We start from the raw sequence: 13,193 nt of genomic DNA on the forward strand, positions 1-13,193 counted from the left end.
AGGGAAACTAGCACGCGCCGGCTTCAAGGGGCGGAACCCGGCGACACAGAGAATGAGAGCCCCTGCAACCATCATCCCGGTCGCCGTGCTAGGGCAAAGTAAGAGTCTAAAGGTCATCGGGAAAATTGGATGTCAAAACTATCACTTCCTCCTTGATACTGGTGCCTCACGATCAGTCATCCGGACGGATAAAGTGGACAATAGCAAGAAAACGCCAGTTAGGGCCTACTCGTTGAAAACAGCCAGTGGAGAACTGATGCCCATAAAAGGCCTGATCGACATAACAGTCGAGATCGGAAATCAGTCATTCAAACACGAATTCCTGATTGCTGACGTCACAGATGACTGCATAATAGGACTCGACTTCATGCTGAAATATGGCTTTTCTTTGAATATCGGCGGAGGCACTTTACAATGTGGGGACCTCGAAGTACCCTTGCTTGGCGACGAAAATGAAGAAGATGGCCGAGCCAGAAGGGTTACGTTGGTGGAAAATACAACCTTGCCTGCTAAGTCGGAAATGATCATTTGGGGGAAGATTGAGGACGACTATCCCACGACAAAAACCGCGCTGGTAGAAAGCTTGAACACCAACTATAACGGGATAGCAGTAGGAAAGACACTAGTCACGATTGGGAAAGACCAAAAGGTACCCGTAAGAATTATGAACCTCGGCACAGAGGAGAAACATTTACGGGAAGGAAGCCTCATCGCTGGTTGCCATGCTCTAGAGATGATAAGAAACTGCAGCAGTGAAAATCCCGACGGAATACTCAAGCCCAGTGAACCCCAGGTTACTAAACTTCTGGCAGAAGCCAAAACGATCTTGTCAAAAGAACAGTACACCAAAGCAGAACGATTCCTAAGAGAGTTCTCTGACATATTGCCATCTGATGAAATGGACGTTGGGCGAACAAACCTGATCCAGCATCGAATAGACACAGGAAACACTAGGCCCATCCGACAGCAACCACGTCGCCTGCCGCTAGCAAAACATCAAGAAGCTATGGACATGATAGAACGAATGAGGCAGCAAGGGGTTGTTGAACCATCCAACAGTCCGTGGTGTTCACCCATAGTCTTGGTAAAGAAGAAAGATGGATCCACTCGATTTTGTGTCGACTATAGATTACTAAATGACGCCACACACAAGGACAGCTATCCGCTTCCTAGGATTGACGACACATTGGACACACTTGCTGGGTCACAGATCTTTTCCACCCTTGACCTAAAGAGCGGTTACTGGCAAGTGGGACTACACCCCGAGGACAGAGATAAAACAGCCTTCTCTGCTGGTAATGGTCTCTGGCAATTCACCGTGATGCCTTTTGGCCTCTGTAACGCCCCAGCCACCTTTGAAAGACTAATGGAGCATGTGCTAAGAGGACTCAACTGGACCACGTGTCTTGTTTACTTAGATGACATTATCGTCATAGGCAGAACCTTCGAGGAACATATTGCAAACCTGAAGGAAGTGTTTGAACGAATTAGAAACGCTGGAATGAAATTGAATCCAAAGAAGTGCTCCTTGTTCAGAAGGACTGTCAAGTACCTTGGGCACATCGTGTCAAAGGAGGGAGTCAGCACAGACCCGGATAAAGTTGAAGCCGTAAATGGATGGCCGATCCCCGCTAATATCCAGGAGTTAAGAAGCTTTCTTGGACTCTGCACGTATTACAGACGTTTTGTGCCTAATTTCTCTAGCCTCTGTAGTGCCCTTCATCAATTGACAGAACCGAAGCGGCCGTTTATTTGGACAACGGAATGTCATGAGGCCTTTGAGAGACTTAAAAAGGCTCTTGTTTCATCGCCCATTCTGGCCTACCCGATACCAGCAGAGACGTTCGTACTTGACACTGATGCGAGCAATACCGGAATAGGTGCTGTCTTATCCCAAAAGGTAGATGGAACTGAGAGAGTCATAGCTTACTTTAGTCGGAGCTTGTCCAAAGCCGAGAGAAACTACTGTGTCACAAGACGTGAGCTACTGGCAGTTGTGGATGCTATACAACATTTTCACAAATACTTATATGGGCAAAAATTTATCATTAGGACAGACCACGCTGCTCTACAATGGCTGTTGTCATTTAAAAGTCCGGAAGGACAAGTCGCCAGGTGGATTGAACGTTTGCAAACCTATGACTTCGAGACACAACACCGAAAAGGACAAACTCACCAGAATGCTGACGCGCTGTCTCGACGACCTTGCAGAATGGAATGTAAACACTGCAGCAAGGTTGAAGAAAAGGAAGTTATCGTTGATTGTCGACATCTTGGGGTACAAGCTTCCGGGTCATGGTCCGACGAAAGAATCCGAGAAGACCAGTTAAAAGATGAGGACCTGGCTCCCATTCTGCTTATGAAGGAAGACGGACAAAGACCAGAATGGCATCACCTTTCTGATAAAGGAGCTGCTACCAAGGCATATTGGGCACAATGGGACTCACTGACAATCGACAATGGAGTTCTCAAGAGGGTCTGGGAAACGGCAGATGGGACATGCAATCGCTTACAGCTGTTGTTGCCTAAAGTGAGAGTTGCTGAGGTGCTGCAAGAAATCCATAATAATTCCAGTGGTTCACATTTAGGTGTCAACAAGACCTTTGAAAAAGTACGCCAGCGGTTTTACTGGTTCGGCTACCGGGATGATGTAGAAGAATGGTGCCGAAGATGCGACGCATGTTCAGCAGCAAAGGGCCCGCACAGGAGAACGAGGGGACGTATGCAGCAATACAACGTCGGTAACCCCTTTGAAAGAATAGCGCTCGATGTAGCCGGACCATTTCCTGAATCCCAGAGAGGAAACAAGTACGTTCTAGTAGTGATAGACTATTTTACTAAGTGGCCTGAAGCGTATGCGATACCAAACCAAGAAGCCACCACCATAGCGGAAACACTTGTGGAGAATTGGATTAGCCGATTCGGTCCTCCCAGGGAGTTACACTCCGACCAAGGTCGAAACTTCGAATCCAAGATCTTTCAAGAGATGTGCCAGGTACTCGGCATCGAAAAGACACGCACAACCCCTCTTCACCCCCAGTCAGATGGAATGGTGGAACGATTTAACCGAACATTGGAACAACATCTGTCGAAAGTCGTCGATGAACGTCAAGAGGACTGGGACACCTATATCCCAATGTTCCTTATGGCATATAGAGGATCGATTCACAGCACCACCGGTTACACTCCAGCAAAGATGTTGTTCGGCCGAGAGCTGCAACTACCTTGTGACTTGCTATTCGGGATCCCGGGAGATGTGCCAGCCTCTTCGACAGACTATGTCGCAAATCTCCGAAAACGGATGGAGAAAACTCACGCTCTAGCCCGCAGAAACATCAAGATCAACAGTGACCACATGAAGACAAGGTACGACAAACGGGCCAATGCCGCTGGGTTTCATGAGAACGATCTGGTGTGGCTGTACAACCCACAAAGACGAAAAGGCAAGTCCCCAAAGCTTCAAACAGACTGGGAAGGACCCTACCGCGTGATAAAAAGAATCAACGATGTCGTGTATCGAATACAGAAGAGCCCAAGATCCAAACTGAAGGTCGTCCACATCGACAGACTCAACAAGTACCATGGTGAAGCTGGATCTGCCCGGGACGGACAGATCTAAAATGGTTGCACTCAGATGTTTGGCGAGAACTTTGTGTGTCGAGCTTTGCAGGGAGAACGCCAACTCCAAGAAACCCATCGGCAAGACGATTTTGTCCAGCTGACGAGACCTGGTGATGGTCAAGTAAGTGAACTGGAGCCTGATGCTGAAGATGAGGGTCCTTCGCAAGTGGAGTGCTGCCAACTTGCTCCGCTAGTTTGCCCTCCGGACAAGCCTGAAGATGATGTGTGCCACTATCTCCCCTCCTGTGGACCTGACACCCATTCCCAAAAACCCGTCTCTTGAAAACCCTATGAAACAACCTGATAGGCCAGCGATCTTGGTGACCCCAGTCCTGACATCCTATCCCTCCCCGTGTGTTAAGTGGCTGCCCTCAGAGGTGAGCGACCGAAGAAGGCGACGTTTGCTCAGTCCAAAGTGCATGGCGATGCAACCACGACGTCAGTGCAGCCAGGTGAAGGTGACCTGGAGTAGGAGAAAGAGACATACGCCGAATACAACGCAGATGGCTCCATCGAGATGGCAATATAAGCCCATTGTAACCCCCACCGATAGACCTCCTCCTGCATCGATTCACCTCCACTGCCCATGTCGTGTGATAGATTTTGTCCGGGACGGACAAATCTGAGAAGGGGGCAGTGTTACGACCCTATTGGCGGCGCAAAAGGGTTAACTATAGGCTCAGCTGACACACCCGTGAATCACTCAGGTCAGCGGGGCCATGGACAAGGGACAGTACTACGATCACACGCAAATATGACCAATGTTATGGTCATGTGATCGAAAGCCTGCGGTACGAGTGACACAGTGTGTAAGAAAGCGGCAGTTCAAGACGGGAGAGCGTTGAGACCAGGACTGTTAGTTGGCCATGAAGTCGGTCCTTGTCGAGTCCTCAAGTGTTATGTACGAGTCTAGGAAGAAATAGAGACAGTAGAGTTGTATACGGTGATGTACAGTTTAACATTCGTAGTAGCTTATTGTGTTGCCAATTGTGTCGTATTGGCTGTCTTCTACTTATTCACTCATTATTAAAGTACCAGATTATTGTGAAGCTCTTGTTGGCAGGTTCTTGATGTGTTGATGTGTTGTGTTGTGTTTAGCAGTGTTTATAGAAGGCCGGAGTAGAAGAGAATCGTAACAGTATGTTATGGGGCATGGTGGCAGAGTAGTAAAGTACATGATGGGGCATGGTGGCAGAGTAGTAAAGTACATGATGGGGCATGGTGGCAGAGTAGTAAAGTACATGATGGGGCATGGTGGCAGAGTAGTAAAGTACATGATGGAGCATGATAGCAGAGTAGTAAAGTATGTGATGGGGCATGGTGGCAGAGTAGTAAAGTACATGATGGGGCATGGTGGCAGAGTAGTAAAGTACATGATGGGGCATGGTGGCAGAGTAGTAAAGTACATGATGGGGCATGGTGGCAGAGTAGTAAAGTACATGATGGGGCATGGTGGCAGAGTAGTAAAGTACATGATGGGGCATGATGGCAGAGTAGTAAAGTACATGATGGGGCATGGTGGCAGAGTAGTAAAGCATGTGATGGGGCATGGTGGCAGAGTAGTAAAGTACATGATGGGGTATGGTGGCAGAGTAGTAAAGTACATGATGGGGCATGGTGGCAGAGTAGTAAAGTACATGATGGAGCATGATAGCAGAGTAGTAAAGTATGTGATGGGGCATGGTGGCAGAGTAGTAAAGTACATGATGGGGCATGGTGGCAGAGTAGTAAAGTACATGATGGGGCATGGTGGCAGAGTAGTAAAGTACATGATGGGGCATGATGGCAGAGTAGTAAAGTACATGATGGGGCATGGTGGCAGAGTAGTAAAGTACATGATGGGGCATGGTGGCAGAGTAGTAAAGTACATGATGGGGCATGGTGGCAGAGTAGTAAAGTACATGATGGGGCATGATGGCAGAGTAGTAAAGTACATGATGGGGCATGGTGGCAGAGTAGTAAAGTATGTGATGGGGCATGGTGGCAGAGTAGTAAAGTACATGATGGGGCATGGTGGCAGAGTAGTAAAGTACATGATGGGGCATGATGGCAGAGTAGTAAAGTACATGATGGGGCATGGTGGCAGAGTAGTAAAGTACATGATGGGGCATGGTGGCAGAGTAGTAAAGTACATGATGGGGCATGGTGGCAGAGTAGTAAAGCATGTGATGGGGCATGGTGGCAGAGTAGTAAAGTATGTGATGGGGCATGGTGGCAGAGTAGTAAAGTATGTGATGGGGCATGGTGGCAGAGTAGTAAAGCATGTGATGGGGCATGGTGGCAGAGTAGTAAAGTAAATGATGGAGAATGGTGGCAGAGTAGTAAAGTACATGATGGAGCATGGTGGCAGAGTAGTAAAGCATGTGATGGGGCATGGTGGTAGAGTAGTAAAGTACATGATGGAGAATGGTGGCAGAGTAGTAAAGCATGTGATGGGGCATGGTGGCAGAGTAGTAAAGTACATGATGGAGCATGATAGCAGAGTAGTAAAGTATGTGATGGGGCATGGTGGCAGAGTAGTAAAGTACATGATGGGGCATGGTGGCAGAGTAGTAAAGTACATGATGGAGCATGATAGCAGAGTAGTAAAGTATGTGATGGGGCATGGTGGCAGAGTAGTAAAGTACATGATGGGGCATGGTGGCAGAGTAGTAAAGTACATGATGGGGCATGGTGGCAGAGTAGTAAAGTACATGATGGGGCATGATGGCAGAGTAGTAAAGTACATGATGGGGCATGGTGGCAGAGTAGTAAAGCATGTGATGGGGCATGGTGGCAGAGTAGTAAAGTACATGATGGGGCATGGTGGCAGGGTAGTAAAGCATGTGATGGGGCATGGTGGCAGAGTAGTAAAGTACATGATGGGGCATGGTGACAGAGTAGTAAAGCATGTGATGGGGCATGGTGGCAGAGTAGTAAAGTACATGATGGGGCATGGTGGCAGAGTAGTAAAGTACATGATGGTCCATGGTGACAGAGTAGTAAAGTATGTGATGGGGCATGGTGGTAGAGTAGTAAAGCATGTGATGGGGCATGGTGGCAGAGTAGTAAAGTACATGATGGGGCATGGTGGCAGAGTAGTAAAGCATGTGATGGGGCATGGTGGCAGAGTAGTAAAGTATGTGATGGGGCATGGTGGCAGTGTAGTAAAGCATGTGATGGGGCATGGTGGCAGAGTAGTAAAGTATGTGATGGGGCATGGTGGCAGAGTAGTAAAGCAAGTGATGGGGCATGGTGGCAGAGTAGTAAAGTACATGATGGAGAATGGTGGCAGAGTAGTAAAGTACATGATGGAGCATGGTGACAGAGTAGTAAAGCATGTGATGGGGCATGGTGGTAGAGTAGTAAAGTACATGATTGAGAATGGTGGCAGAGTAGTAAAGTACATGATGGAGCATGGTGGCAGAGTAGTAAAGCATGTGATGGGGCATGGTGGCAGAGTAGTAAAGTACATGATGGAGCATGGTGGCAGAGTAGTAAAGTACATGATGGAGAATGGTGGCAGAGTAGTAAAGTACATGATGGAGCATGGTGGCAGAGTAGTAAAGCATGTGATGGGGCATGGTGGCAGAGTAGTAAAGTACATGATGGGGCATGGTGGCAGAGTAGTAAAGTACATGATGGGGCATGGTGGCAGAGTAGTAAAGTACATGATGGGGCATGGTGGCAGAGTAGTAAAGTACATGATGGGGCATGGTGGCAGAGTAGTAAAGCATGTGATGGGGCATGGTGGTAGAGTAGTAAAGTACATGATGGAGAATGGTGGCAGAGTAGTAAAGCATGTGATGGGGCATGGTGGTAGAGTAGTAAAGTACATGATGGAGAATGGTGGCAGAGTAGTAAAGCATGTGATGGGGCATGGTGGCAGAGTAGTAAAGTACATGATGGAGCATGATAGCAGAGTAGTAAAGTATGTGATGGGGCATGGTGGCAGAGTAGTAAAGTACATGATGGGGCATGGTGGCAGAGTAGTAAAGTACATGATGGAGCATGATAGCAGAGTAGTAAAGTATGTGATGGGGCATGGTGGCAGAGTAGTAAAGTACATGATGGGGCATGGTGGCAGAGTAGTAAAGTACATGATGGGGCATGGTGGCAGAGTAGTAAAGTACATGATGGGGCATGATGGCAGAGTAGTAAAGTACATGATGGGGCATGGTGGCAGAGTAGTAAAGCATGTGATGGGGCATGGTGGCAGAGTAGTAAAGTACATGATGGGGCATGGTGGCAGGGTAGTAAAGCATGTGATGGGGCATGGTGGCAGAGTAGTAAAGTACATGATGGGGCATGGTGACAGAGTAGTAAAGCATGTGATGGGGCATGGTGGCAGAGTAGTAAAGTACATGATGGGGCATGGTGGCAGAGTAGTAAAGTACATGATGGTCCATGGTGACAGAGTAGTAAAGTATGTGATGGGGCATGGTGGTAGAGTAGTAAAGCATGTGATGGGGCATGGTGGCAGAGTAGTAAAGTACATGATGGGGCATGGTGGCAGAGTAGTAAAGCATGTGATGGGGCATGGTGGCAGAGTAGTAAAGTATGTGATGGGGCATGGTGGCAGTGTAGTAAAGCATGTGATGGGGCATGGTGGCAGAGTAGTAAAGTATGTGATGGGGCATGGTGGCAGAGTAGTAAAGCAAGTGATGGGGCATGGTGGCAGAGTAGTAAAGTACATGATGGAGAATGGTGGCAGAGTAGTAAAGTACATGATGGAGCATGGTGGCAGAGTAGTAAAGCATGTGATGGGGCATGGTGGTAGAGTAGTAAAGTACATGATGGAGAATGGTGGCAGAGTAGTAAAGTACATGATGGAGCATGGTGGCAGAGTAGTAAAGCATGTGATGGGGCATGGTGGCAGAGTAGTAAAGTACATGATGGAGCATGGTGGCAGAGTAGTAAAGTACATGATGGAGAATGGTGGCAGAGTAGTAAAGTACATGATGGAGCATGGTGGCAGAGTAGTAAAGCATGTGATGGGGCATGGTGGCAGAGTAGTAAAGTACATGATGGGGCATGGTGGCAGAGTAGTAAAGTACATGATGGGGCATGGTGGCAGAGTAGTAAAGTACATGATGGGGCATGGTGGCAGAGTAGTAAAGTACATGATGGGGCATGGTGGCAGAGTAGTAAAGCATGTGATGGGGCATGGTGGTAGAGTAGTAAAGTACATGATGGAGAATGGTGGCAGAGTAGTAAAGCATGTGATGGGGCATGGTGGTAGAGTAGTAAAGTACATGATGGAGAATGGTGGCAGAGTAGTAAAGTACATGATGGAGCATGGTGGCAGAGTAGTAAAGCATGTGATGGGGCATGGTGGCAGAGTAGTAAAGTACATGATGGAGCATGGTGGCAGAGTAGTAAAGTACATGATGGAGAATGGTGGCAGAGTAGTAAAGTACATGATGGAGCATGGTGGCAGAGTAGTAAAGCATGTGATGGGGCATGGTGGCAGAGTAGTAAAGTACATGATGGGGCATGGTGGCAGAGTAGTAAAGTACATGATGGGGCATGGTGGCAGAGTAGTAAAGTACATGATGGGGCATGGTGGCAGAGTAGTAAAGTACATGATGGGGCATGGTGGCAGAGTAGTAAAGTACATGATGGGGCATGGTGGCAGAGTAGTAAAGTACATGATGGGGCATGGTGGCAGAGTAGTAAAGCATGTGATGGGGCATGGTGGCAGAGTAGTAAAGTACATGGTTTCTGAATTGAAGACAGACATTTTGTACTTTATTAGGATGTGTCAGAGTCCTCTCAACTCTACAGGGTACCTGACATACATTGGGGAAGTCAAGGCCTTTGTTTGTTGTGCTGGCCACATGACATCCTTATTAGACACAGATGAGCTTTACGTCTTCTGATTCCATTGCAAAGTAAGTTTACTTCATTTTTCTTTTATAGAAAGCATGTAGGAAGTTAAATAAAAAGGTTCAGAGTTCAATTTCACAAATAGTCTGTTTTTTTTTGTTCAATAAACACAATAAATAGCTATTGTGGTTATTTCTATTATGTATTGAAATTGCTCAAAGATCAAGTGCCAGTTTGTTCAAATGAGTTTCATTCTATTCTTTTAATGAGCCCACATCGAAATTAAGTGGGAACAATTAAGTTGCTCATTGTGATGTTTCCATGAAGGTGATATCTATACTTAAGTAACACTACCTATGTTCAGAATGTAATACATTTGTTAACAGACAATAAGTCTGTCATTCAATGAAAATAAAAAACCTTGTCCCAGAGGGACTATCTTTCAATTAAGTTATAAGACCAAAGAGTTAATAAATGAAGAAATGTTCACTGACCAGTCGTTGACTTTTGCTTGCTCTCATTGTTCCATATCTGACACTCAAGTCAATAGTCTCCTGGTGTGAACTTCTGCTAAGTTTGTTGCTATCTTTTTCTTGCAAGGAATCTTTCAAATTTTCTAGCACAAAAAAAAAGTAAGAAACATGCAAACAATGTGGGCTAATGTTACAAGTATTTAATCACTGAAGTAAAGAGAATGCATCTGCTTTAGGTTGATTGGAAAGGACAGCATTATTACCTTGAGGACATTTTGTTGACATTAGTGCATTACACATAACATAGTGCAAGAATGATGTATAATGAACCTAACAAGCAAAATACAATTCTTAGAAAAATATTTCCATTAATCTTTAATAACACATGAAATTATAATGAGAAAAAAAATCATTGAGTCCACCCCCAGAGACTAAACTATCATGTTGAAGTTAGTTTACAATTGTGCATTACATATAGCAATACATTATGAGAGCAATTTATACTAATAATAAGGCTTGTCTTCAAGTCCGAAGATTAGTGAGGAATGCAGTATTTCCCATGGCTGTGCAACCCCATCTGTGACCTACATATTTTGCCACATCCAGGGCAAGCATAACCATTAATTTATACTATAGCACACAAAATATACCTTCATATCACAGTTTCTCTTAAACATTAAATGTGAAATGTACAACAGTAGGTTCAATTTTGTTCAGTGCTTAATCGACAAAGGAATAAAAGAGTTCTTTAATCTATTTTGTTTTTGTGATTGTTCTTATTTCTCCAATGTGAAGGTCAAGCCTGAACCAGAGTAGCACTAGTAGATCTAAGTAAATCAACTCAATTTATGGCCAGTCATCAATCTACTCCCTTGTAACAGTTTGAATGTTCAGTTTGAACTTCTTACTATACACTTGTTGTAAGTAGCAACATGAAATTTACAACTTCGCTTTAATAATTAGACATTTTAAGACAATGTCTTATTACTGTTATTAGTGAGCTTCCATAGAATAATAAATGGAGGTGAATATTAGTCCACCTACCTTCATCTTCCCTCCTATCTGTTGCCAAATTCTCATCCTCCTCATCATACTCTCTGATTTCCTTCCTGTCTGTCGCAAGGCTACTTTCATCTTCTGTGTGATCCACAGTTTCTCTCCTGTCTGTTGCTAGGCTACCTTCATCATCTGTAAGGCCTCTATCCTCCGATTCATTAGCTGCAATGGCTCTGCCTCTCTCTTCCCCCATCTCAGACACTTTTCTTTCCTCATAATCTTCAGATTCTTTTAAAAAGTGGCTCAGATTTTCAACAGGTTTCTGTAGTAGCAAGCAAGAGCAAACATTTGACTTTCCAATATTTGAAAAATTAAAAAAAAAACATGAAATCAACATAACCATATTAATCTAAAAAAAATAATTAATTCCTTTCATTTTTAACATCTAGTTCAGATGATTGATTAGCTTATATATGATTCTACTATACAAACTCTAAAAAGAATATACAATCAAAATTGTAGTAAACTTTAATTGGACCAAATTTCTAGAATTTGCATCCTCTGTATAAAGTGTCTCAAGGAAATATCAAAATATTAAAATCAACTCATAAAATAGAAGTGAAGCTTATTAAGAGTCACATCATTGAGACATCCATTGACGGAGGGTTTAAGAATATACAAACAATTATAGATGAACACAAAATTTTATAAACAAAAAAAATAAAAACTATGTAAAAAAAAAAAAGCAGTGAATTACTCTAAAAAAAAGTGACTCCACTATAGCTATGAAATACCATGATATGATAAAGACCAGATAAAATTATAACAAGTTCTTAAAGTGACATAGATTTTCATAATTACTGTAGTGAGTCCCATGTTTTCAGTATTTATGCCTGCTCTCTGTAGCAAGTAACGACCCAGGAACTTCAGTGGATGAGACTAAAAAACAAAAAAGCAATAAAATACATTACACCACACATTGAACAAACAAATAAAAATTCAACAAACAAATTCCTAAAGACATACAAAAATACTTAGGATTAAGAAAGATTTAAAGTGTTTGTACATTGGTTTTGTGTTTAGGTTAAAAAAAACAAGTGTTTCTATGGAACTGATGTTGTATGTCTGTATCAATTAACATTTGATATTTATAAAGCAAATGTTCAAACCAAGTGAGGTAAATGTGGTCTTAACAAGGAAATGAGGTCAAAGCAGTTTAAAAAAAAAAAGCAAGAGGGGAGTTTGGGCCTCATGGTTCAGGTTACAAAGGTGACATTGTCATTTGACAATTATTTCTAGCCTCAGAGCACACAATTAGTTTAGGACAGATTTTATATAGGCTTACTCCTTGAACCGGTTGGAGGTGGTAACATCACTAGGAGAAATTTAGGTTTTAATTACCCTTATACTCATGTCAATTTCTATAAGCATTAAAGACAACCCCCACTAAAGTCCAATAATATTTACACTTACAGTGCTAGGTGACTCTCCTAATGCTTTCAGACCATCTCTTAGAGCATCAGTGATGTTTGAAACACCTTGTATGTCAGTCTGACCTAACACATCAAATACTAACTGACCTTTTCAGAGAAATGAAGAATAAAGAATCAAAACCAATGGGAGTACAAAATAATTTTTTTTGAAATGCTGACAAGGGAAAAAAAGTTTGTTTTTTTCAAATGTCAGTAAAGTGACAGCAAGTGAAACAAAACACTTAACATATTCTGACAAAAAATGTTAGCTATTAGACTTACACCCAATATAAACTAATATTATTTGATTATCAAAAGTTAAAATCCTGTTACCTGTTAACTGAGCTGATATATTGCGATGAAGCTTGTCAAAATATGGATCCATGAGGGTTCTTATATCTCTCACTGCCTCCAGGGCCTGGTCAGCTACAGTGCTCCACACATTCAATTTACTTTGGCAAAAGTAAACACCAGGTGGCTGCTTGTTGCCTTCATAAGAAATCAGCCATTCTGTGTTGACTGATGGGAAGAATATTCAATAGTTAAAAAATCAGCACAATGCAGAACATGTTCTAGATTTTTCTTGGCATATCAATGTTCATCCCTTTTTAACTTATTATGAATAGATAAACAAATACTGAAAAAAAAATTAATACAATATCTACCAATAGGGATAATGCTATTTTTTTTTAACTTGAAAATGATGTATTCTATTGAAAAGCCAATTTTGCTCTAGTGTTAAAATAGTTGCACTTTTTATTGTCCTCCAAAAGCATAATCTTTCATTAAAAAAAAATTATTATGCATATTATATGCACATATT

General features: G+C 43.3%; 1 protein-coding gene across 3 annotated transcripts in view; it reads right to left on the minus strand.

Moving 5' to 3' along the window:
• LOC106070597 (epithelial cell-transforming sequence 2 oncogene-like) overlaps positions 1-13,193 on the minus strand; it is a 49,993-nt gene that overhangs the window by 14,781 nt on the left and 22,019 nt on the right. For 2 of the 3 annotated variants that reach the window (XM_056032711.1, XM_056032712.1), the window contains 5 exons: positions 12,704-12,889; positions 12,372-12,478; positions 11,760-11,837; positions 10,947-11,229; positions 9,924-10,045 (listed from right to left, as the gene is read on the minus strand). In XM_056032711.1, coding sequence (XP_055888686.1) covers positions 9,924-10,045; positions 10,947-11,229; positions 11,760-11,837; positions 12,372-12,478; positions 12,704-12,889 — 776 coding nt within the window. The remainder of the gene's footprint in view (positions 1-9,923; positions 10,046-10,946; positions 11,230-11,759; positions 11,838-12,371; positions 12,479-12,703; positions 12,890-13,193) is intronic. The other variant, XM_056032713.1, reaches the window with a different exon arrangement.

The sequence above is a fragment of the Biomphalaria glabrata genome, chromosome 6 (genome assembly GCF_947242115.1).
Source record: "Biomphalaria glabrata chromosome 6, xgBioGlab47.1, whole genome shotgun sequence".
NCBI lineage: Eukaryota > Metazoa > Mollusca > Gastropoda > Planorbidae > Biomphalaria > Biomphalaria glabrata.